Genomic DNA, 25997 nt, shown 5'->3' with positions numbered 1-25997 from the left:
ACGCTCACCCTGAACTCGGGGTCTCTGTTTCCTGACAGTAGAAATGTGGAAAACGTCCAGTAAACTTCTCTCCTTTTCACATCGTGTGCTGACTTGTCACAGCTGACGCAGCTCAGTCCGTGTACTTCAGAGGCTGGTGAGGTGGTCTGTGATGACCATGGGCGGGTCGCCAGAGCCACAGATGGCCAGAAAACAGTCACAAGGTCGCAGAGATATGAAGTCAATGTTCCGTGAGCAGTGGAGATGCTGTACTTTCAGCCTGGTTATAAGACAAAGATGCTCAACGATATGCCAACAGGATGTGATCAAAGTTATCGACAACTTACTCGTGACACTGTGAGTCTGACGTTGGGAGGGTCCCTTCACTCAAACTGGTCCAGTATCTCCCAGAACCCAGGGCCTCACTGGGACCAGGGTTTGTTCATTCATGTTAGACCGTAACCAGACCACAGAAAGGTCCCGATGTTGTTGTTGTTGACACTCTTGAGTCGCTGCTGTTCAGTGTAAAATGTCTGATGCTGTATGAGGTGCAGGCCCACGGACACACACTCACACTGAGGAGGTCAAGAGAAAATCTAACAGCACACGGTCAGACGAATGTTTGCTTCATAGCTCTATTCTTCTCCTGCTGCTCCTGCTGCTGTAGAGGAGATCAGAGGAGGAAAGAGCAACAGTTGATTTCTCAGATTTATAACCGTCATGTCCTGTTTGGCCCATTTTGTACACGACAGCAGAGGGTTTGAAGTACACACTGCCAATAAGACATTTCAGGTCACCTGACACCAGGGCAGATTCTACATCAACACATATTTTAAAGAACAGTGAGGGATTAAGTTTACAGGATATATTCCATATTTCTACTGTCATGTATCAGTGCCTCAGTTGAGGGTTAGGACATCAGCAACCAATAAATGGATGTGCGTTAGCTTGAACTCTCTCTTACAGGTGGAACTGAATTCAGCTTCTGAATGAAAGCTGGGCTCATGTTCGGTGTGTCCAGCACCTCCCAGTGACCACTGTCTAGATTACACCCCGGCAATAATGTCAAAGAGAGGGACAGCCTCTTGACATGCTGTCATGGCTCTAGAGGCCAAAATTGACTTAATTATTAATAATTAACTTACAAACAGGATAAGCACAGAGGGGCTCAGCTCAAAAGGCTGTGAATATTTCACAGGAACAGCATCTCTTGGCTTGTCAGTCCTTTAAATTCTGTATGACCGTATCCAGAAAAATCCAGCGACTCACAGTGAAACAGCACTGGTGGTTCATTGCCGCAGTGTTGAACGACTGCATACATGCAGTACTCAAAAAACTTCACATACTTAAAAGAGACAGAAACAGCAGAGTTGGACTTTTCCAATGGAGTCAACGTGCTGATCAGGTGAACAGAACTGTTCATGTTTCATTTACTTCTAGCTGAACAGCTGAACTCACCTGCTTCTGCCACTTTTCACCGTCTCATCAAAACCCTTTTTCAGGCAGTTAGACAGCTGACACACGTGCTGCTTGGATTTTTCAACATGCAGTTCGTTTGCATTTAGAGGTGTTTCTACAGACTGAAGTCACAGCCTGTCACAGTGGTGCAAAGTCCGGCGGCACTTGTGTCACATAACCCAAAATGTGTGGAAATTTCATAATACCACATGGCCCACATACCCATTTAAAGTCTGGGAACAGGTCGAGATCGTTTTGGCCCAAGACCTCTAATCATTCACTTTATGAGACAAAACTGCAAGACTCTGAGGGAAACTTCCAAGGCATCAGCAGCACACGGTTTAGCCTTTCCTCCCTGTACCCAGGACAGACAACTCATTTGCACCTCAGGGCCGCTGCAGACCTCCACCAGCCTTTCCTCTGTAGGCCCCTCCACCCTCCGCCGGGGCATCTGACACATAGAGTTCTTCAGCCCTCGGAGCAGGCCGATCAGGTACATGGCACAGGTGGAGGGTGAGGTGGGGACGGAGGTTTCCTGTGTTGAGTCAAATGATGCTGGTGGTGGCTCTAAGTAGGTCTGGAGCATCTCTTAGCAGCCTACAGTGGCTCTGAAAGTCCTGAAGTGGCTCGAAGCAGTCTGGAGCAGTCTGGGTCAACTCTGAGCGACATCAAGCAGCTCTGAGAGGCCTGGATAATCTTTAAGTGGCCTGAACCAGTTGATGTGAGAACATAACATTTATATGATGGCAGCTGTGGATTATCATTCAGTATCTGTTCTAGTTGTTCACAAACACATTCAGAAAGACTTCAGTCTGCTGACAGCCACGTTACAGTCTGTTATAAACCCTTTATTATATCTTCACATACTGATAATACATAATAAAGGCGACGAGGTGACAGAGGAGGACAACGATGTAAAGAGAGCTGACGGATCCTTGACGTTGTTTTAAATCTGATCATCTACAAGTTGCTGTTTGTGGGAATATATCAGTGTTTGAATCACAAAGTGTTAAAAAATAAATAGAAGTTAAAGAATAAGGATGATAACATGCGCTCATCCTGCAGTCTTTTAAAGGCGCTCTGAAGTGTCTGTCCTTCATTCAGACTGAGTTCCCCCCACAAACTATGGGGATCAGTGAGTTGGAGAGTCCAAAATGGATGGAATGGAAAGCTATCGCAGCTTAGCTGCATGTCTCTAAACAGCTTTATTGAACTCATATTGATCCAGCTTTTCATAAACCATTGACCCTTATTGTACTGTTAACGATCAAGATAAGCTAACAAGCTAATGAATTTGCTAACAGTCAGCAGTTGAGGCAGATTTAGTTTCCCTCTTCTGTTAGTTTACATAAAAACACAATAGTGAATAAAATGTGAAGGCGAAGTAAACAGACAGGACGAGAAGCTATTGTGACTGAGCAGCTCCACCAGCGGGTTAGCAGTTAGCTCGGCAGCTACAGCTCAATGTCACCATCACATATTTTACTTTGTAGTGTTCGTAGTGTGTCTGCTGCATCAATCAGAGTCTGTTGTTCGTGTCGTTCATGTTGTTCGTGTCATTCATGTCCGGTCATGATGCCGTCTTGGATGAAAAACGTTTTCTTTCTGCTGTACTGAGTTTTACCACCCTTCTACAGACAGGTGTATTTTCTCCTTCTTCACTGATTACTAGCTAAAAGTTCAGGTAGACCAGTTAACAATGCGACAGAAAATTAGCCCATGGGTCACGTGACCTTCACCCTGCAGGTCGTAGCAGTCCAGTCATAGTCTTCATGTAGTGTCTGCAAGGGTCAGAGGTCAGAAGTGACAGCACTCTCCTGCTGTAGCAGCAGGTCAACGGCGGCCTCCACATCCTCCACCACGTGACTCGGCTCCACCAGATCTGGCTCCAGGACCAGGTCTCTGTGACCATGGAACACTGTGACCATGCTGTTCTGGTCACTAGGCAACAGGGCGTGAGGGTTATAGACGCCTGTGCACACCTGAGGACAGGTAGAGCAGGTCTGTGTTACAGATAGATTTCAATAAATGTCAGTGTGAACAAACCAGCAGACTACAGATGGAAATGTAGTTTTTGCCATACTGAACTATTTCAGTGATGAGTCTCATGTCTTTATTTTACAGCCTGCCTTTATACAATATCGCACCTTGTCAATGATATTGTTATCTACGATAAATATCACTGAGGAAGACCATGAGATGTGGTTGAAAACTTCAGAAACAGTATGTCAGGAGAAGAGTTAATAAATCTGATTTGATTTCCCTCCGTTCCAAACCTGGACTGCAGAGACTCTGCTGGGCTGACGGGCTGTCGGCGTTTCAGCTCGTACTGAGTCTCTGCGACCTTCATGAAGCCTGTCCTGACCCGTCAGCTGCTGCACTGAACATGAGCTGAAGGAGAGTCTCAGAATCGGGTGTAACCGAGGCCGAGCACTCCACAGTAAAAACAGGAAGAACACGAGTTCTTAGTAGAACATGAGGAACAGAAGGTCCATATTTAAGTGGGACATGGTTGTGAGAACCTTGTTTACGTCAGCAGTTTATTTTCTTTGCAAGTTCAAGAATCCTGATGAAAGCTGAACTTAATATTTTATGTTATTATCGATATTATTGTAAGTTGCATGTTTACTACATTTCCTGCTGCTGTTGGGCCCTTTGATTTGTCATTTTGAGAATCAATAATCAAACTGTGTTCACTGACAGCAGTTTCTGAAGTGTTCCTGAGTCCATGCATTAATCTCCTTCATCCAATCATGTGTTCGCATCAGATTCACAATAAGCAGATATTTACAAAAATCAATGAAGCTGATGAGGAAAAACATTAAATATATTGACTTTGAGCTGTTTTCAGGTGAGTTTCTGTCAGAGAGGATCAGATCAGGTGATCACCTTCTGTTTGATTGGGGTTTTATACACCATCACATTACTGTGGAATCAAGGTTGTAAGATGGCCAATCAAATACTTTTATTGTGAAGTACTGAAAAGTGCTACCTTCATAAATAAGTGTAAAAACATTCATTCATTGACAAAAATTTTGTCAAAATGTCTGAATGTCACAGCTTTACCTTTAAAGGACAGTTTGGTTTATTACTCCTCTGATCTGTTTCAAACCTGCTTCATCACACACTGCTTGTGTGATGTCATCATGTACCCACATCTCAAATATCAAATTGATGAGTACACTGTTATCAAAATTGATTGAAATAATGGAGAAATAATAAAACCAGAGTCTTAAAAGCACTTTTAAAACATTTAAAACGCTCTACCTACCAGTATAGAGCGACACCGAGCAGCAGCAGACACCAGCTCCTCCTCCGGTGCCACCATTGTCACCTGACTCCCCGTTCCCTGAGCAACAAGCATGGTCGTGGTCGTCATGGCAGCATGCTGCTGCTGAGCCAGGTAACGGTTGTACAGGTTCGCACCATAGATATCTGTCATCAGGTTGTCACTAGGCAACAAGAAGGAAACAACTTGGTTACCTGAAAATTTAGAGCAGGGGTGAGAATACCGTTTGATTTCACCTGCGAGGCAAATCATTAATACAACCACACAACAATGCAGAAAAAAAAATTCTCCAGACAGTAATAACTTCTGTTCAGTGACACTATCATATAAAATAGTAGACAAACACATTCTTCTGAGCAGTACCTGAATGCAACATGCGAGCACCAGTTGCTATCATGTCAATACGTCATGACGACTGTCAACAAAACAAAAGTAGATGTGGATAAAACGCTCTTCAGTGGAGTCTGATGTTCAACAAGCAGCTTTCACAGACCTCATCCTGACAGACAGTGTTCTGCAACAGGTTTATGCTAAGCTAACAGCTAAGACGCTGAAACCTCCTTCAGAAGGAGAACTAGTGAAGGAGAGCCTTGTTGCTGCTGTGGAGCTGAGAGCAGCAGACAAAGTCAAACTGTCCAAAGCGTCTGTTTGTCTGAATAATTCACAGAGATGAAGGAAAAGCTGACGTGAAGCTCAGTGATAAAAAGTGTCGTGTGATCTGACCTTCATGGTGGATGTTACGAAGAACCCCTGAGCTGAAGCTGAAGCTCCAGCAGCTTCTCAGCTCTCTGCTGTCACATGAGAAACATGTGAAGAGGAAACACTGAGCATGTTCCTGCTCTGAAGAACAAAAGCTGCTCTGACCGCTGAACCTGCTGCTGAGGTGAAACTCCTTCAGGTGAGAAGTTTCAGAACATGAAGAGTCGACAAAAGGAACCGAACAGATTTACTGTTTGATGAAGAACCAGCTGATGTTTCTGACAACAGACAACCTGCTGCTGAGAGCAGCTCTGTTCAACACTGACTCAAGACTGACTGAGCCAAACCTGGACAACCAGCATCATCATCATCATCATCATCATCATCATCATCATCATCGGCTGTGGCTCAGGAGGTAGAGTGGTCGTCCACCGATCAGGAGGTCAGTGGTTCGATCCCTGGTCTCGGCAGTCCACATGCCGAGGTATCCTTGGGCAAGATACTGAACCCCCAAAAAAACTGCACCCGATGCTGCGCCATCGGTGTGTAAATTGTACGTCGCTTTGGATAAAAGCGTCTGCACATGACTGATTGTAATTGTAATCATCATCATCAACATCATCAACATCTGACATCAGACAGAAGCATCCTCAACAGAAGCAGTTCCAGCCAGGAACAGGTTTGGTTACCCGACAGCATAGATGGTCGTTAGCTTCTGGTTGCGGTTCTGCAGTCTGAGGAGGTGCTCGGCATACTGGTATGTTAGTAGACTGGGTTTTCCCAGCAGGGCCTGGTACTGAAGCTCTCGACCGGTCATCTTCCTGTAGACGGACTCCAGACACACCAAGAACATCCCGTGACCAAACCTATGGCAACACAGCAGGTTCAAAACTGGTCAGCATGACCACCCAGAGGATATCAGACATGCTGTCATCCTGCCTGGAAGGAGCAATGTGATCACATACAAACAGAGGAAAGTCTTTACTGATTGATCAGTTATTGACATATTAATGCAGAGGCGTGTCCTCAATCTGAGAGCTAACAGGAGGTGTCAAAATGACTTCCTGTGGTGTGTTGGTTACCGCGGTGATGGGGCCTCTGCCATCCACATCAGGTCCATGTTACAGGCGAGAACAGGCAGCTGGGCCGACAGCTGAGGATCGTACACGCAACCAGGGCTCCCATTGGTCAGGAGCACGTCAATCAGCAGCTGCAAGTTGGTCTCCCATCTGATTGGCTCTCCGAACAAGATGATTGCTATGGCAACAGAGGAAGACAGTGAGGAAAAAGTTAAAATTAGAGTGAGGAAACATAAAATGATAGATAAGTCCATTTAATCATGCTTCACTGTCATTCTTCATTCTTCTGTTTACTCTGTTTTTAGGTTTTATCTAAATCCTGTTCAAAGTGTTTTAAAATACTTTTCATTGTCTTGTGTTTCGTTTAGATCATGTCTTTCTCACGTAAAGCACGTTGAATTGTTTTGTTTAAAAAGTTGAGTGTTACCTTCTATTTTGGGGAGAGTCTGCAGAAGAGATGACTGAAAGAGACAACACTGTTAGACGACTGAGCTGCTGGATCTTTGCTCAGACATCACCAGATATAAAACAGGTGATAACTAATTTGAAACTAGTTAGTTACTGAGAACTTGGAGCTGCTGGAACACAGAGTCCGGAAGTCACCCGTCACAGGTAAAGCACTCACAGGTAAGTTGGGTCTCCTGTTGTGGTCCACCATGTCCAGCAGGGGGTGATGTTCTCTGAGCTGCTCGATGCTCACTACCTTCTGAAAACCCAAACTGATGACAAGGTCAAGACTTCAAACACATGAATTATTCAGACTGACAAACTCACTGCTCAGTGTGTGAAACAGTAAACCCCACGTTCAGTCCTCAGTATACAACCCTCATACCAAGGTGGTCTATTCAGGATGGCGGCGCGCTATGACGCAGCGGCTCTGAGCTCTCCCCTTCGGTGCTTTTCGTTTGTGTTGTATGTGTGGTTTTTGTTTTCACCCATACAGTTAGCCGTGCGCACCCTTTTTACAGTCGTCAGGATCTCCTCAATATTGGATTAAAATGCGAACACTCTGTAAGCAATGACTTTATTCATACGCATGGAATACCGATGGAGATCGCCAGGTCCCCAGGCTCTGCGTGGACTACCATCCCCGCAGGAAGGAGGTGGAGACGGCACAGAGAGAGGAGGCAGAAGCGGGGTTGTCGGGCTGGTATCCTCATACAACTAAGAAGACAAACAGACTCATCCAGGACTGCTATATACTGCTGATCATGGAGACCCGGCTGATCTCTTCCATACCTGACACAGCTATCAAGCTAGCAGGCCGCACAGCCCATCGCCAAGACAGAAACAGCAACTCTGGTAAGAAGAAGGGAGGGGGAGTATGGCTGTATGTGGACAATAACTGGTGTACCAACAATACCATCATCGATAGTCACTGCTCCCCTGACTTGGAATACCTAATGATTAGATGCAGACCATCTTATCTCCCCCAGGAGTTTACCGTTGTCATGGTGACAGCTGTGTATATACCACCGGATCCTAATGCTAGCCAGGCCTTCAGTCACTTGTACAACACCATCAGCCTCCAACAGAATAAATATCCAGATGCAGTGCATATCATTGCAGGTGATTTTAACCAAGCTGATTTGAAAGTTGTGCTTCCTAAACTACATCAACACATCAAATGCGCCACGAGGAGGGGCAATACTCTGGATATATTCTAAACAAACATAAAACAGGGCTATAGAACCACACAGCTACCTCACCTGGGCTCATCTGACCATATGTCCCTGTTTCTGATACCAGCAATCACCTCCCTCAGGAAAAAAACACCCCCCACAATAAAGACTGTTACAACATGGCCAAATAGTGCCTCACAGCAGCTGCAGGACTGTTTTGAAAACACCAACTGGAACATTTTTAGACACCAGGATCTAGAAGAGTATGCCTCCACCATACTCTGTTACATCAAACACTGTGTTGAAACTGTCACAGTGGATAGGCGTATTCGGGTGTTTCCAAACCAGAAGCCATGGATGACAAAGCATATCCAGGTATTGCTGAAAGAGCGGAACACCGCTTTCATGTGGCTCTATACAGCATGGCCAGAACCAACCTAAAAAGAGGCATCAGAGAGGCCAAGACAGCATACGAAAGGAAGATAGAGGAGCATCTGAACAGCCACAACCCACGACAGGTATGGCAAGGGGTGCAACACATCACCAATTCTAAGTCCAGCAACCTCCAGGTAGCCGATGGTGACACTCAGTTGGCGGAGGAACTTAACCATTTCTTTGGCCGCTTCAAGGTCAAGTTACCTGGGGCAGACACACTACAACATCCAGCCCCCAGCAGCCACATCCTCACAGTGTGGGAACATGAGGTGAGGAGCCTACTGTGGGCGGTGAACCCAAAGAAAGCTGCTGGGCCAACTGGCCAGATGGTGTGACAGGGAGGGTGCTGAGGGACTGCACAGACCAACTGGCTGGCGTCTTCACTGAGGTATTCAACCAGTCCCTGTCCCAGTGCACAATCCCACCCTGCCTGAAGTCCTCTACAATCATTCCATACCAAAGAAAACCACCATAAGCTGTCTCAACGATTACCATCCAGTGGCTCTTACACCTACCATTCAATTCAATTAAATTCAATATTCCTTTATTTGTCCCGCGAGGGGAAATTCCAGATTACAGCAGCATCAGTAGAGCAGATTAATATAAGAAGTGCATGCAAATTAGAAACAACATCAGTATTTATACAAAAGAGTGAGAATTTTAAATAAAAAGGAAAAGAAAGAAATTGTAAAAAAATGTAAATAGTATTTACAGACTGTTATGTACATGTTTTATTGCACAGCCGTGAAGTGTCATGAAGTGCTTTGAGAAACTGATCCGGAATCACATCACTACAAGCCTGCCATCCACACTCGACACACATCAATTTGCCTACAAAAGAAACCGGTCTACAGAGGATACCATAGCCACAGCTCTTCATACAACACTGTCACATCTGGAACAAAGGGGGAGCTATGCTAGGATGTTCTTCCTCGATTTCACTTCCACTTTTAATACGATCATTCCAAACAGACTGGTGACAAAACTTCAGGACTTGGGACTCTCACAACACATCTGCTACTGGATCAAGGACTTTCTGTCAAATCGCCCCCAGAGAGTCAGAGTAGGTCCCCATCTCTCCTCAGTATTGAAGCTCAGCACTGGCTCCCCACAGAGCTGTGTGCTGAGCCCCCTACTGTACACTCTCTACATACATGACTGCACTTCCATCCACCCAAGTAATGCCATCATCAAATTTGCTGACGACACTACTCTTGTGGGGCTCATAACAGGAGGAGATGAGACAGCATACAGGGAGGAGATCCAGTGGATGGTAGCATGGTGTGCAGAGAATAACCTGTTTCTCAACATATCCAAAACCAAAGAACTGACCATTGATTTCAGGAGAAACAAACCGGACACTCAACCATTATGCATAAATGGAGACAGTGTGGAGAGTGTTTCAGACTTCAGATTCCTAGGCACCCACATCATGGAGGACCTGACCTTGTCAGTAAATTCAAAAGCAATCCAAAAGAAGACTCAACAGAGGTTGTATTTCCTGAGGATACTCAGGAAAAACAACCTCACAGACAGACTGTTGGTGTCCTTTTACCAGTGCTGACTTCCGGCATCACACTGTGGTTCAGCAGCTGGACTGCTGCCGAAAGGAAAGGGCTCCAGAGGGTGATTAACACCGCCCAAAAAATCTGCGGACGTCCTCTCCCTTCCAGGCCTAAAGAGGGCCCAAAGCATTCTCAAAGACTCATCCCACCCTGGCCATCACCTCTTTAAATTGCTACCCTCAGGGAGGCGGTTCAGGGCCATCAGCAGCAAAACAAACAGACTCAGGAACAGTTTTTACCCCAGAGCCATTACTGCAATGAACAATGCCAAACACAGATAAATACTCTCTTTTTTAATTCTCCTCATGGATATATATTTTATACAGTTTTTATCTTATTTATATTATAATGTGCCTGTGTCTGTTGTATTGTATCTTTTATGTCCTTTAAACAGCACTGATATGAGAGCTCTACCTCAATTTCGTTGTACCTGTGCAATGACAATTAAAGATATTTGAATTTGAGTTTGAATTTGAACACAAATTTCAGATTCTGATTATTACGACACAGAATCAATGTGTTTCATCATCAGCTGAGCGCTGAAACATCACTGCGGTTACATTTTCCACATGTAACAACATGATTCCACATGATCAAGATGGCGCCGTGGACGGCTGCCTCGGCGTGTTGGTGCATGTTGTTTTGTTTTGTTTTGTGTTTTAAACCTGTTTTTTGTGACGGCACCCGGAGCTCTTTCACCAGAGAAGAGCTCATGAACATCAGGGGAGCAACACCAGAGGATTTATTTCCTAAATTTCTGCTCCCAACAGTGGAAATTTTGGATATACTGGTCAAAGGTGCGCTCACTCTCGCTCACGCAGTGAAACGCCGGAGGAGAGGAAAACAGGCCGGCGCGCTCGTGCGCCTTCGCCAGCACGGACTACGTGCAGCGTTACCGGGAATATTTCTCTCTAACGTGCGTTCACTGCCCAACAAATTGGAGGAATTGCAACTGCTGTTGGGTAAAAACAAGGACTTTTCTTCATCTGCGGTTTTGTGCTTCACCGAGACGTGGCTCTGTGGATTAATACCGGACTCTGCGCTGCAGCTGGCTGGCTTCCAACTCCACCACGCGGACAGAGACACGGAACTTTCCGGCAAAACTAAAGGTGGAGGAATCTGTTTCTACATCAACAGTGGTTGGTGCAACGACGTGACAGTGATCCAGCAGCACTGTTCTCCTGACCTGGAATCTTTCACCATTAACTGTAAGCCTTTTTATTCACCCCGTGAGTTCGCTTCATTCATTCTGGTCGGCGTTTACATCCCGCCGCAAGCCAACGTGCAGGACGCACAGCGTGTGCTCGCTGACCAGATACTGCGTGTGGAGCGGACCAACCCGGACTCTTTAGTTATTGTCCTTGGCGACTTAAACAAAGGTAACCTCACGCACAAACTCCCTAAATACAGACAGTTTATCAAATGCCCGACCAGAGAGGAGAACATTCTGGATCACTGTTACACCACAGTCAGGGATGCTTATCACGCCGTCCCCCGTGCTGCACTGGGCCACTCTGACCACATCATGGTACACCTGATTCCTGCGTAGAGGCAGAAACTAAAGCTCTGCAAACCTGTAGTGAGGACATCAAGGAAGTGGACAAGTGAGGCTGTGGAGGATCTACAGGCGTGTTTGGACTCTACTGACTGAGATGTGTTCAGGATTGCTACCAACAGTCTGGATGAGTACACAGAGACTGTGACGTCCTACATCAGCTTCTGTGAGGACTGCTGTGTTCCATCACGCACCAGGGTGAGTTACAACAATGACAAACCCTGGTTCACAGCCCAACTCAGGCAGCTAAGGTTGGCAAAGGAAGGGGCCTTCAGGAGTGGGGACAAAGACAGATACAAAGAGTCGAAGTACAAGTTTAGCAAGGCGGTGAAAGAGGCTAAACGGCTGTACTCTGAGAAGCTCCAACACCAATTCTCAGCTAACGACTCTGCGTCTGTCTGGAAAGGGCTCAGGTAGATCACAAACTACAAGCCTAAAGTCCCCCACTCCATCAATGATCGACGCCTAGCCAACGACCTGAACCAGTTCTACTGCCACTTTGAAAGACAAAGGGACAGTCCAGCAACCATCCCCCATGACACCTCCGAACAGCTCCAGCTCCAGTCACCTCCACCAACGCCCACCTTAAAGCCCCCCCCCCCCAGGTGACGACTCTTTCCATCCATGATAGGGACGTCAACAGACTCTTCAGGAGACAGAACCCCCGGAAAGCAGCTGGACCGGATTCTGTCTCCCCATCTGCCTTGAAGCACTGCGCTGATCAGCTGTCTCCAGTGTTCACAGACATTTTTAACACCTCACTGGAGACATGTCACGTGCCAGCCTGCTTCAAGTCTTCAACCATCATCCCTGTTCCCAAGAAGCCAAGGACCACAGGACTTAATGACTTCAGACCCGTCGCCCTGACCTCTGTGGTCATGAAGTCCTTTGAGCGCCTTGTGCTCTCACACATCAGAGACATCACTGACCCTCTCCTGGACCCCCTGCAGTTTGCCTACAGAGCCAACAGGTCTGTAGACGATGCAGTCAACTTGGCCCTCCACTTCATCCTCCAGCACCTGGACTCCGCAGGAACCTACGCTAGGATCCTGTTTGTGGATTTCAGCTCTGCCTTCAACACCATCGTCCCAACTCTGCTTCAGGAGAAGCTCTCCCAGCTGAGCGTGCCTGACTCCACCTGCAGGTGGATCACAGACTTCCTGTCTGACAGGAAACAGTGCGTGAAGCTGGGGAAACACTTCTCCGACGCTAAGACCATCAGCACAGGATCCCCCCAGGGCTGTGTTCTTTCTCCTCTGCTTTTCTCCCTGTACACAAACAGCTGCACCTCCAGTCACCAGTCTGTCAAGCTCCTGAGGTTTGCGGATGACACCACCCTCATCGGACTCATCTCTGATGGCGACGAGTCCGCCTACAGGTGGGAGGTTGACCCTCTGGTGACCTGGTGCAAACAGAACAACCTGGAGCTAAATGCTCTAAAGACAGTGGAGATGGTTGTGGACTACAGGAAGAACTCAGCCTCACCCGCCCCCACCACCCTCTATGACTCCACTATTGACACTGTGGAGTCTTTCCGCTTCCTGGGAACTATCATCTCCCAGGACCTCAAGTGGGAGCCGAACATCAGCTCCCTCATCAGGAAAGCTCGGCAGAGGATGTTCTTCCTACGGCAGCTGAAGAAATTCAGCCTGCCAAAGACAATGATGGTGCACTTCTACACAGCCATCATTGAGTCCATCCTCACCTCCTCCATCACTGTCTGGTACGCTGCTGCCACCGCCAAGGACAAGGGCAGACTGCAGCATGTCATTTGGTCTGCGGAGAAGGTGATTGGCTGCAATCTCCCATCTCTCCAGGACCTGTACGCCTCCAGGACCCTGAGGCCTGCAGAAAAGATTGTGGCTGATCCCTCCCACCCTGGACACAAACTCTTTGAGTCACTCCCCTCTGGCAGGAGGCTGCGGTCCATCAGGACCAAAACCTCACGCCACAAGAACAGTTTTTTCCTGTCTGCTGTCAGCCTTACCAACAAGGCCCGGAACCCCCCCGACACTCTTCACACTCCACCTCGGACTCATTTTGTCACATTGATACAAATACAACTCTATGCGTTACATTAACGCTCAACTTGGACTTCTTTCTGAAAAACAGACTGTGTTTCCGGAAAATAGCAAACAATAAAAAACAGACTTGTGTATATATATTTAAATTGTTATATTTTGTGCTCTTATTTTAGTAGATGTGTCATGCACCAATTTCACCACAGCAAATTCCTCGTATGTGTAAAAGCGTACTTGGCAATAAAGCTTTTCTGATTCTGATTCTGATGTAAGACAAAAACTAATTCATATAATATTACAGTATAACTTCCTCTGATATTAGCTGCTCTGCACTGGCTCCTTGTAAAATAAAGAGCAGAATTCAAAATCCTTCTACTTTAGTGCGAAGCCATAAATGGTCAGGCACCATCTTATCTTATAGAGCTCATAGTATTTTATCACCCCACTAGAACACTGCGTTCCCAGAATGCAGGCTTACATAAGGTTCCTAAAGTCTCCAAAAGCAGAACAGAGCCAGAGCATTTAGCTATCAAGCTCCTCTCCTGTGGAACCATCTTCCAGTCTTTGTCCAGGAGGCAAACGCTGTCTCTACATTCAAGAGTCAGCTTAAAACTTCCCTTTTAATTAAGCTCACAGTTAGGGCTGGCTCAGGCTTGACTTGGACCAGCCCTTAGTTATGCTGCTAAAGGATTAGACTGATGGAAGATTTCCCATGATGCACTGAGCTCCTCTGTCCTTCTCTCCCTCTCTATCTGCATGCTCTCATGTCCTGCCAAGGCCTGTTACTAACTTAGCTTCTTCCCCAGAGTCTGTGTTGTCAGCTCGCAGGTTACTCATGGACGGTGACTGAATCTGGACTGTGGATTACAGCTACGTCTCCTGCCATGGCCCTGCCTGTCATCAACTGCAACTACTACTACTATTAGTCATACTTCTTTTATTATTACATCCACAGTGCTGTATTGTGTACATATACTATCTGTTACTAATATGTACACATATCACATGTGTATATATTATGCTATATGTACTACATATAGTTAAAAGGTTATTGTTTTTTTAGAGTTTTCACTGTTACTATGATAGCATTTCCATCTCTCTCTCTCTCTCTCTGTCTGGTTTCTGCCTGTTACAGTTTTTCTCGATTGCTAAAACACTAAACCTGGTTCCTGTAGCACAAAAACCCAAAACTTTTCGTCATTCCCAGAAGCACACACACATTTCCCATAACCAAAAACACATTTCACCTATTTCCACACATGACTCAATATTAAAAACACTTTCTGCAAAACCTTACACAAAAGTGGCCAAATAAATCATTCATTGCATGTGTTCATTCAGCAAACACATGCTCTCAATATAATGAACTCAAGTTATCATAACCTAAACTCAGAGACCACCCCCTTCTCCAGGTGAACACTCAGCCTAAAAATTGTTAACACACCAATCAGAATTGGGGGTCAATAAATAGAGCCTAGAGGCATGTTCATGTCCATTGGAACAATGGATCCCAACCATGCAGAGGTTGAGAGACAAGAGAGAGGAAGAAGAAGAGGAAGAGGCAGAGGACAGCAAAGACAAGTAATTTCTGATGAAATCCGTGCCACTGTCATTCATCATGTGGTGGTACATGGGAGGACAATGAAAGAAGTTGGCCAGCTAGTCCAGCCAAACTTAAGCCGTTTCACAGTTGCATCCATCGTCCGTACTTTTAGGAGGGAAAACAGGTCATTTGCCTCATTGTCACTGTACATGTACGTGTATTGTATCACAGTACATGCACAGTAATGTTGTAGTACATATAGACTGAATATCCACTGTATGCTATGTAATTTTTACTACACTGTGCCGCAGTACACCATAGATCAGTAATGGTCAAATTTAATTTTTGCAGAACTGAGAGGCAGCCATCTATTGGAGGTAGGCGGCGATTGCTCACCGCTGAGCAGGAGACTGCCTTGGTAAATATGGTGATTGCCAATAATGCCATCACTTTGAGGGAGATTCAAACCCGCATTATTGAAGACCAGGAAATATGTCAGGGGACTAACAGCATAAGCCTTTCCACCATTGACCGGGTAATACAGCAGAACCACATAAGGACGAAGCAACTTTACTGCGTGCCTTTTGAGAGGAATCCCGACAGGGTTAAGGAGCAACGATTCCAATATGTGCAGGTAATTGCTATACTGTACAGAAATGCTATAGTATGTAAAGATCCCTCTTTCATTCCAATACACACAGTACTATGTTTGAAGTAAAATTTGTGTTTTTTGACTCCTGTAGAAAATCTTTGAGATGGATGCAATGGCTGACCCTCATGAATACATTTATATCGATGAGGCAGTGTTCAATCTCACAGAGAGGCGCTGCAACATCATTGGACAGCGTGCAATCACACAAGTTCCGGGCCAGAGGGGAGGCAACATCACCATGGGTGCAGCCATTAGCAATCCTGGCATCCTCCACAGCTATGCCATACTGGGTCTATACAACACTGCACTACTCCTTTAGTTTCTAGATCAGCTGCACAATAACATTCTCCAACCAGAGCAAGCCCAATATGTTGTCATTTGGGATAACGTGAGCTTTCATCGGGCTGCTCTGGTTCGCACCCTGTTCAATGACCACCTCAGGTTCAGGGTCCTTTTTCTGCCAGCATACTCCCCTTTTCTGAATGCAATGGAGGAATTTTTCTCAGCATGGCGGTGGAGAGTCTATGACCGCAACCCATACACACAGCACAGTTTCCTGGAGGCAATGGTGAATGCATGTGAGGATATTTCTCTGGAATCTATCCAGGTTTGGATCCGACACACAAGGGGATATTTCCCACGCTGCCTGGCGAGAGAAGACATAATGTGTGAAGTTGATGAAATACTATGGTATGACCCTGACCTGAGAAACGATCATGCTGATGTTAATGCCGATGCTGATGAACCTGTATATGTGCTCAATATGGAAATGCTGTGAATAAACCCTATTCTTGACATTTTGGTGGCAGTGTGTTGAATTAATCCCTCCTGTGTGTAACAAACACTCATGTAGTCTGTGTTTTGACAGCTTGTGTGTATTGTCTGAGGGTAAAAACTGATTGGGACCCAGAAGTTAGATGTTTGTACTGTTGGGTGTGAGTTTTTAAAATTGTGTGTGAAGATTTGAGAAAATGGTGAGTTGTTCCAGGAATTTTGTCTTAGCAATTGAGAAAAACTGTAAAAGGAAGTTTTTCTCGCCACTGTCGGCAAGTGCTTGCTCATGAGGGACTTGTTGGGTCTTTGTAGATAAAGACTTTGGTCTGTATGGAAAGTGTCCTGAAAAAACGTTTGTTATGATTTGGTGCTATATGAATAAAGTTGAATTGAATTGTATTGAACTGCACTCCAGACCCATCAAACTATGGACATAAACCATCTCACAACCCTCACTGTCACCAACACCTAAACATCCACTCCACCTGCAAGTAGTAAATCATGTTGAGCTTTAACTTGTACATCACTGTCAAACATGAATCTCAGGTCGCTGTGTTCACTCTATGTAGATGTGTGTTCTTGTATATTCTGCATATAAAAACATCAGACTGCTGAGTTTGACGAGTGAAGGTTTAAAGAGTCAAAGTACGGGTTCATCAAGGAGGTAGCAGAAGCTAAACGACTACGAAGCCCCAACACTGTGGACAGTGGTTTTACTCGGAGTCCCACATTCAAATACCGAATTTGGGAAAACTGCTTTTAGCTTTTTATGACGCATACATTTGGAACATTTTATGACATAGATGAAGACTTCACACAATTATATGAATGGGTCAATTCCAACCTTTGATTACAAACAGCTCCATGCTTCAAAGCAGCATTTTGTTCGTTTCCTCGTTAATTATTTTTGTGTGTATTCATTCTGTTTTAACTGCACTGATTCTTTTAGATTTAAAAAATGGTTAAATGAATGAATGAATATGAGCTTGTCCTTCGGATGAGTGTGTGTGCAGCAGGCACGCCGCCAGGATTTCAGTTTTGGGAGGGCCACAGTTACTCTGGGTGGGCCTCTTAATTACAAAAGTTAACACTGTTTCCAAATGATAGTCTGACTTAAACAAAAATGACTGGTATCATGCTGTGGAGGGTGACTAGTACGTCTAGATGATTATGACATGTTCAAAATCTTTTTAAAAAACATTTTCAATGCCGTAGCTTATTATTTCTCCTTGACAGTCTATATTTATTACAAGTGGCACACACGACTTATCTCGTTGTCTATATTTTCGCTATGGATCAAGTGGATCAATACATCAATTCATTACGAAAACAGACATTTTAATGCCTGTTGATTAATTTTTGTTTGATCTGACTGGATTACTCTTTAAATTAAATGCAAGGAGAGGGAGAAGCAGAGCGATTAGATACTGGGTGAGCTACAATGACTTTTAACAGCAGAGAGAGCGCGGTGCGGTGCGCTGTTCATTCATGACCTTCACTGTCTTTGACGGTCATCTGAAGACAGTCAAGTCAGGCAGGAGTGTTTAGCTCTACCTCCCGTACTGTCTACATTTTCTACAAGTTCTAGTTTCACTGGGAAATGCATTTGCAGGTATATAAAAAAAGCAATCATATGATTTCCTAAATACACCTTCTGCATAGTTAGAAATGACATGTTACTGTATTCAACATAAAACAGAAGGCAAAAGCCTGACTACAAACGCACAAAACTGTTGTGCCATAGCGATGCATTCATTTAACTGTAGTAACTGTAGCAGCCTGTGCCTACAATATAGAATCCACTGCCGTACGTGCACAAGCGTAACATGTCTGGAGTGACCAATGATGGCCTGCTGTGACTGGACTAGACCTCACACAATAATATCCGAATAAATGGGGGTTTTTTTTGTTCTTTTTATTTTTTTCAAATGGAAATGTTTTTGTTTTAAGAGTTTTACTAAAATGCTGATTTTAATCATTAAAAATAAATGTTAAGAAAATTCTCCAGGTCATTTAGGGTGGGCCAGTTGAACAAGTGGGTGGGACCCAGGCCCGTCAGGCCCACCCCTAACGCCACGCCTGGTGTGCAGTGACTTACTGAAATGGTATTGAGGAGTGTTATCAGTGGGTGGAACAATCTTTTCTTTTAAAGGTCATAAAACAGAATGAGGAGCTGCTGCTTCTCCTCGTTCTTATTTCACGTTTCTTTGAAGGAACTCTGAACGTTACTGAACACAGGAACTCTCCTGGATCACTTAACCATCATGCAGGTTTACGTTCTGACCTTCAGTTTGAAATATTTACATTTTGTCTACTTCTGTCTCTAAGCACTACAATACCCGAGAGTCTTGGCTGCTATTGCTACAGACCCCATCACAGGTCAGATGTGAAGGATACGTGTTGGCAATATCTGTCACTGGTCCCTGTCCAGACACCAGGACACATTTATCATGGAAACTCTTCAACATTCGCAAAGGACTGTGGGAAAGAACAACCTGCTCTGGGGCAATCTACAGAGAGAGAGAGAGAGAGAGAGAGAGGTCACATGACTGTGTTAATCCAATCACAGCACAGCAAGACCAATCCCATCTTCAATGAAATGTGGAACACAACTGATTAACTAAACATCGTCATCTAATTAAAATAATCGCCTTTTGTTCAAGTTTTTCAGAAAACTTTTACCAGAGGTGGGCAGCATCATAAGGACTTGATTTAGGCAAAAAAAAAAAAAAAAAAAAAGAAGAAGAAGAAGAAGAAATTGTCGAAAAATGGCAATTATTTTAATAAGGTGACGAAATGTTCTATAATAATACAAACTATAACAAGTAAAAACCTAAAACATTTCAATAAAAGACAAGACAAACAAATACAAAATATGTACAATAAATCAGAAAAAAATTGATTTGTCATAAGCATAAACATCTACATAACGCACAAAACTTCAAGATTCAACCCCATCTAATTCTAACCAATAAAAAATAAAGGATCGGGCTAACATGTTGTTATCAAGCTACCATGTTATCAGGCTAACATGTTATTGCGCTAACACATTATCAGGCTGTAATGCTATCAGGCTAAAATGCTGTTATCAAGCTAACTTGTGGTTATCAAGCTAACATGTTATCAGGCTAAAATGTTGGCTAAGATGCTTTTATCAGGCTAACGGTGGATTCCTGTGGTGGCCACCCGTTACATTAATTAATCTGATCTTCTGGTTTGCCTTCCATGCCTTCGGTGCCTGCTGCAAAAAAGAGGGCCTTTCTGTGTGGAGTTTGCATGTTCTCCCCGTGTTCACCTGGGGTATCCTCCATTAAAAAAAAATATATATACCCCCACTAAAAACATGCAAGAAGATCACCACCTGACCAATGGCGACGGCGAAGATGGGTCCCCGGGCGCCGGTCTGGCTGCCCACCGCTCCTGGTCTGACGCGGAGGAGGGATGACCAGGATGGGTGAAAAGTGGAGGATAAATTTCACCTCGTGTGCAGTGCGTGCGTGTGCATGTGTGTGACAAATAAAGGGGAATGTCTCCCCCCGATTCGTCTTCTTCTTCATTGATTATTTTTTGCCTCACAGCTTTACATAAACTGATGATGTCACAAGTGATGATGTCATCAGTAATGACTTTCAATAATAATGATAATAATCTGAAAACAAACTAGCAGACACGAACACAGAACACCTGTCTGTCTGTGTGTCTGTGTCTCTCTTTCACCACTCTGTCCTCCACCTGTCTGTCTGTGTCTGTCTCACTCTCTCTTTCTCTCTCTGTGACTGGTCTGTCCTCTGCCTGTCTGTCCTACCTGGACCTCCAGCAGGCGAGACAGCTGCTGGGCCTTATGATGTCTCTGACAGCTTCCAGCATTGGTGACGAAGACGACAGGAAACAGGAACTTGTTGTTTTGGTCCAGAAGCTTCTGAAACGCTCGTCGAGCGGCTGGAATCACGGAGCCGCCACGAAGCAGGACGCCGTCCACGTCAAAGAGGACACCCGCCTGCTGCAGACAGACAGGTGAGACAGACAGAGAGGTCAGAGAGGCAGAGACATCATCACATCACTGACTTAATGCTAACAAAAGCATGGACGTTACGGGGCGGGGGGGTATTCAATCCTCGCTGTGCTTCTCAGTAATTTCACTCATTGTTCAGGATGTGAGGCTAGCTTAGCTTAGCACAACAACTGAACATGGGGAAACAGCTAGCCTGACTTTTAGCAAAGTAAAGTGAAAAATGTTCCTAGCAGCAGGTCTACAGCTCCATGACTAACACGTCATATCCAACTGGTTTAAGAAAACTTTATGACACAGATGATCTGAACTTTCCTTTGAAGTGAGACACACTGTGAGACCAAAACATTCAGTTCCTCAGATGTGAAGACGTCAGTGGTCTTCCACTAAGACTCACAGTAAGAATGACAGAAGAAAATGACTGGAAGCCACACGCGTGTCATGGGACTGGGAATAATGGACATGAATGAGCACCACAACAGCTGCATATCCCATAAACACAATGCCACTATTCATTAGAACTCTTACAATTACATCTGTCTTTTCACCCAAAACCCAAACAAAGGAGAAGAGAATTGAAAGTAGATATAATGATAACATTAAAGGGAACAAAGCTTATTTGGGTCAATTAACCTTTTGAAGTTGCAGGACAGAAACAAGTTGAGCCATGTTCTTTAAAAACTGAAAAATAACTGTGAAACAACTAAACAGCTAAATAACACATCATTGTTTTAACTCGTGATTATTGCTGCAGCTTTAATTCTCCTGTAATTGACCATAAATGCTTAGTCCTTTATTCGTTTCATAAAGAAATGCATTGATTAATCTTCCATACAAAAAGACGCAAAAAGTCACTTTACAGATTCATAGAAATGCTTTGTCATTCCTGGTTAATATTTTGGGATGCATCTGTAATAAATGTTAGACAAATTTAAGAAATATTCTTTGGCTTCCTCATTATTAAGGATAAAATAAAGTTTGGAAGTTCTTTCAAACTTTGTTCTTCACATCAGACAAGTTTATGAAAGATGACGAGCAGTAACACAGCCAATGAGGAGGACGTCTCTTCACTGACCTGTAGGTCTGAACCTTAAAACGCAGTCCCCACAACGAAGGTGTGAAATCAAGTGTATGTCCCTGCAAAACACCCACATCAACACACACACACACACACTGACCTGTCTGCTGGTTGACATGGACCTGACCGTCTGCAGGAAACCTCGACACCACATGATGCCTGTTTGGTGGGAGACGAGCTGTCGGCGCTCAGTTATACTGACCGAGCTGTGACGCTGGTGGGGGGGCGGGGGGGGGGGGACAGACGACGGCTGTGTCCCAAATATAGACCACATACAGATCTTCATCACACTGCTCTGGCCGTCAGCTACGCTAACATCAAAAGGCCTTCATCTAGAAGAAAAGTCTGAGGATGACCAGAGTTTTTATCCTGAGGGGAGCATGAACGTCTGAACCACATCGCATCACCATCCATCCGACAGCTGCTGAGAATCTTCAGTCTGGATCAAAGACAGTTTGGAAATGTTTATCCTGATCAATAAAATCAGCCCAGTTAATTTGCCTGATTTAACGTATTGTGTCGAACTTCGACCCATAAAACACATTTGTGTTATTTTCAGTTGTCTGAAACACGCAAACACTGGCACACACAGAAATAACACACACGTTGATTAAATGTGGCTGACAGCAGTTTCCTCTTCACATGACATCACATGCAGCGTTCAGCTATTAATCAGCCAATCACATGCTGCAGAATGCTGCCACCAATCAACCAATCAGCTGCTAGATTGAAACCACATGATGATACAGAGAAAACTGAAGAGGACTGTTTCTGCAACAATGTTTACATTAACGTCAGTGTCTGAATGTGAGCGTGTCGATAAAGATCTCAGAATTTAACAGACACACACAGAGACACAGGAAGACGAGGACAGACAGACAGACAGGTTTGAGGCCGCAGTCTGTTGGCTTTAAAGTGGCCTCCAGTGTTTTTCCACCTCAGCATGTGATTCCAGGTGTGGACGCCTCCTGCATGTTTTAACGCAGTATAAATCCTTCAGTGTCTCAGAGGGAGCTGTGGGACGTCTCATAAATGTCCTCAAGTGACGTCACTTGAGCCAGCGTCGACAGAAGACGAGACACCGAGCAGAGATCAGCTGCTGCTTCTGCTCAGGCTACATTAGCTGCTGATAGCAGAACACACACCAATCTCACACACAGCTGTCAGTGAGGGCTGCATTGTGGGTAATGCAGGCAGCAGAATGTGTGGCATAAACAGACTTACAGCCCAACAGGATAAACGCGTTGGACTCAGATTCCATTCAGTCACATACGAACATTAAAGACATCTCACCTGAAATCACCTGAACAGACGGATTTTAACAATGTTTCAAGCTGAAAGAGACGAGAACTGCAAAACTCAGGAGGGCAGGTGGCAAGACCCCCGACACGCAGGCAAGACCCCCGACTGAAACAGCTACAACCGACAGGATGCCGAGTCTCCTGGTGGTGGTTTCCTGAGTGTCTGTGGGTTTGAAGCTGAATTCAGTGCTTCTGAAGACCTGCAGAGTCCCTGTTCAGTAAAAAACTGTGAGAGCGACAAAACACACCAAAAACACTGAAGAAGAGCTCAAGAAGACTTTAATAAGAAACACGTCGAGTATCAAAACCATCTGAAATTTACATCAACAGACAGACAGACAGACAGACAGACAGACAGACAGACAGACAGACGGCCTACAGTCCCAGCAGGGTTCTGGCGGTCTGACTTTGGGCCTGAAGAGTTTCGCTGGCATAACGCTGCAACAACTCCATCTTCTTCCTCCTGACCAGAGCCTCCTCCACCTGAGAGAGAGAGAGACACAGACAGACAGACAGGTAAGACATAGCTGTCTCACCTCCGTGTGTGTGGACTTGCCATGCTTGTGAGGACCAGTTTCAGTTTTGGTAGTGAGGACCTCTCTGCATGGTGAGGTCCTCACTCCTTCAAAGGTTCAGGTTAGAATCAAGTTCTGGTTCCAGGTGAGGGGGGATATGTGTGTGTGTGTGTGTGTGTGTGTGTGTGTGTGTGTGTGTGTGTGTGTGTGTCTCACCTCTCTCTGTGAGGGTACAGGTACATGTGCGATGAAGGTGACTCCCCCCTCCTCTCCATCCTGGTCCTCCCGGCTGTCCTCATCATCAGGCTGTATGTGCACACACAAAGCAAACAGGAAGTTACACATGTAGCTCCGCCCACCGACGACAGCCTGAAAACTGTCTCAGAATAAAGTTTTTTGATCCATTTTCAATTAGCAAAACCCAAAATGTTAACTGAAGCTAGCCCGCAGCTAAGCTAGCATTCCGTACAGAAGCTAGCCTGCAGCTAAGCTAGCGTTCCGTACAGAAGCTAGCCCGCAGTTAAGCTAGTGTTCCATTCAGAAGCTAGCCTGCAGCTAAGCTAGCGTTCCGTACAGAAGCTAGCCCGCAGTTAAGCTAGCGTTCCGTACAGAAGCTAGCCCGCAGCTAAGCTAGCGTTCCGTACAGAAGCTAGCCCGCAGCTAAGCTAGCGTTCCGAACAGAAGCTAGCCCGCAGCTAAGCTAGCGTTCCGTACAGAAGCTAGCCTGCAGCTAAGCTAGCGTTCTGTACAGAAGCTCTTCCTCCAAACCAGAGTGTATTCTCAGATTTAATGCTTTAAGTTTCTTTGCAAACATGACCAGTGCAGCCATTTATCAGAAACTGTCCAAAGAAAACAAAGAAAACTTTTTTGCCAGTTTGAACATCACAAGTTTTCAGGACAGGTGAGCTGATCGGAGCCGCCTCCTGAGCGCCCGTACGACGTTAGCTAACGTGTAAAGACTTCTTGTAAAAGGGAGACCGGTGTAGCGCTCTCGCCATGAGACGACATTACCTCACTCCCTGCACACTTCACACAGACCAATGCGGACAAAGCAGCATCAAAGGTCTGTTCACCTGTCTGTCCTGCGCTCTGATCTGTGAGGCAGCTGATCCCACAGCACTTCAATGGTGGTCTCACCTGACCAGCGTCCGGTCTGCAGTGTGGTCCTTTTGGTCCGGACCGATCGTGGTCCACAATGACCACACGATGGAGCGCTGAGCGGCCGGTCTGGACCACAGTTACCAGTGATGGCGACCGCGGTCAGTGGCTCTGAGTTAACTACAACCCAGCAGCCGTGAGCTCATGTTTCCCTTGATTCCACACTCTGACAAACAAGGCCGGCTGTCTTTGCATAAACTCACTCTGTGCCCACGAATGAATCAACATGTCGTAAAGACCCGTCTGAAGATCCTCCTCCATCCACGTCAAAGTACTTCAAAGTCCTTTGAGAGACATGTGGACCTGAGGACGCAGCTTTGTGTCTGTTAACTCTGTCTGTGGACTCTGAAGTCTGTAGTTTTCGGTCTGAATCAGCACAGCTCAGGTCCAGGATGTCAGGTGGGGTTCAGGTAGCACAGAGACCAAAAACTGATCAGCCAATCAGAGCTGTTGTCTGACCCTGTTAACCTGAGTGAACACAGCTGATTGTACAGGTGAGTCTGACTTTCTTCTTCTTCTTCTGAAGCTCACCTCTTCATTGTGGACAGTGTAGATGCTCTCCTCCTCCTCCTCCTCCTGTTGTTGTTTGTCTCCTGACAGGCGAGACTCCTTCTCCTTTCTCCACCTCTGCACCGCCTCCAACACAGCTACGCACAGTACACACAAAATACACAACACACACAACACACAAAGAAACACATGGTCGTCACCCCGTGCTGTGCCTTTCTTTCTGCTTCACTTTAAAAGCTTGTTTCACATGATGTCATGGCACTCTTGTTGTGGCACGAGCTGCAGATGGAGGGCAGGAAGTGATTTTCTGCACGGGAAGCACTTCGACAACCACGCAAAATGCTGATGTTCTGCATTGTTTACGCTCGCTCAAATGGATCAAACCGAGAACACATGAGAAGCTTTTTTTGTTGATGAGGGTGAAAAATGCAAGAAACTGACAGAAAATGTAAAAAATGTCTTATTAACTGTCTGTTGTCAGGAGGAGCCGAGTCGACTAATGGTGGAAATGGTTAAACGTTAGCTGTTGTTTTAAATGGTGACAGATTTAAAGTGACAGCTAGAAGCAACGAGACCAAGACTTAAAGAAAAAAAAGTTAAATCAGGCTAACAGTTTCACAGCAGACGTCTGAACATAAATAACGTTCCCTGTCTTGTTTCGGGACGATCCTCGTCTTTAGCGGCGTTTCACTGGACCTTAGCGAGCAAACAGCCGTAACGTAAACGTCAACATTCAGCACCGCGGCGCTGAACGT

At 45.3% G+C, this 25997-nt stretch overlaps 2 protein-coding genes across 2 annotated transcripts in view; both read right to left on the bottom strand.

Annotated features, from left to right (window-relative positions):
* Window positions 1–2267: 2267 nt before the first annotated feature.
* On the bottom strand, window positions 2268–20695 carry LOC143330623 (haloacid dehalogenase-like hydrolase domain-containing 5; the record flags this gene model as incomplete). Its single annotated transcript, XM_076747325.1, has 8 exons — window positions 2268–3419; window positions 4709–4889; window positions 6115–6291; window positions 6508–6682; window positions 6932–6965; window positions 7130–7223; window positions 19069–19181; window positions 20477–20695. Coding segments are annotated over 8 exons (1185 nt in total), but the record flags the coding sequence as incomplete, so codon positions are not given.
* Window positions 20696–23320: 2625 nt separating this feature from the next.
* Window positions 23321–25997, bottom strand: part of isy1 (ISY1 spliceosome associated protein) — an 8809-nt gene continuing 6132 nt past the window's right edge. The window contains exons 9-11 of the mRNA XM_076746775.1: window positions 25264–25379; window positions 23791–23880; window positions 23321–23542 (exon numbers count right to left, since the gene is read on the bottom strand). Of these exons, the coding sequence (XP_076602890.1) occupies window positions 23435–23542; window positions 23791–23880; window positions 25264–25379 (314 nt within the window). The 3' untranslated portion in view covers window positions 23321–23434. The remainder of the gene's footprint in view (window positions 23543–23790; window positions 23881–25263; window positions 25380–25997) is intronic.

Source organism: Chaetodon auriga, chromosome 2, assembly GCF_051107435.1.
Source record: "Chaetodon auriga isolate fChaAug3 chromosome 2, fChaAug3.hap1, whole genome shotgun sequence".
Taxonomy (NCBI): Eukaryota; Metazoa; Chordata; class Actinopteri; order Chaetodontiformes; family Chaetodontidae; genus Chaetodon; species Chaetodon auriga.
Note: the sequence above shows the minus strand (reverse complement) of the source record. Positions and strands in the feature narration are given on the sequence as shown.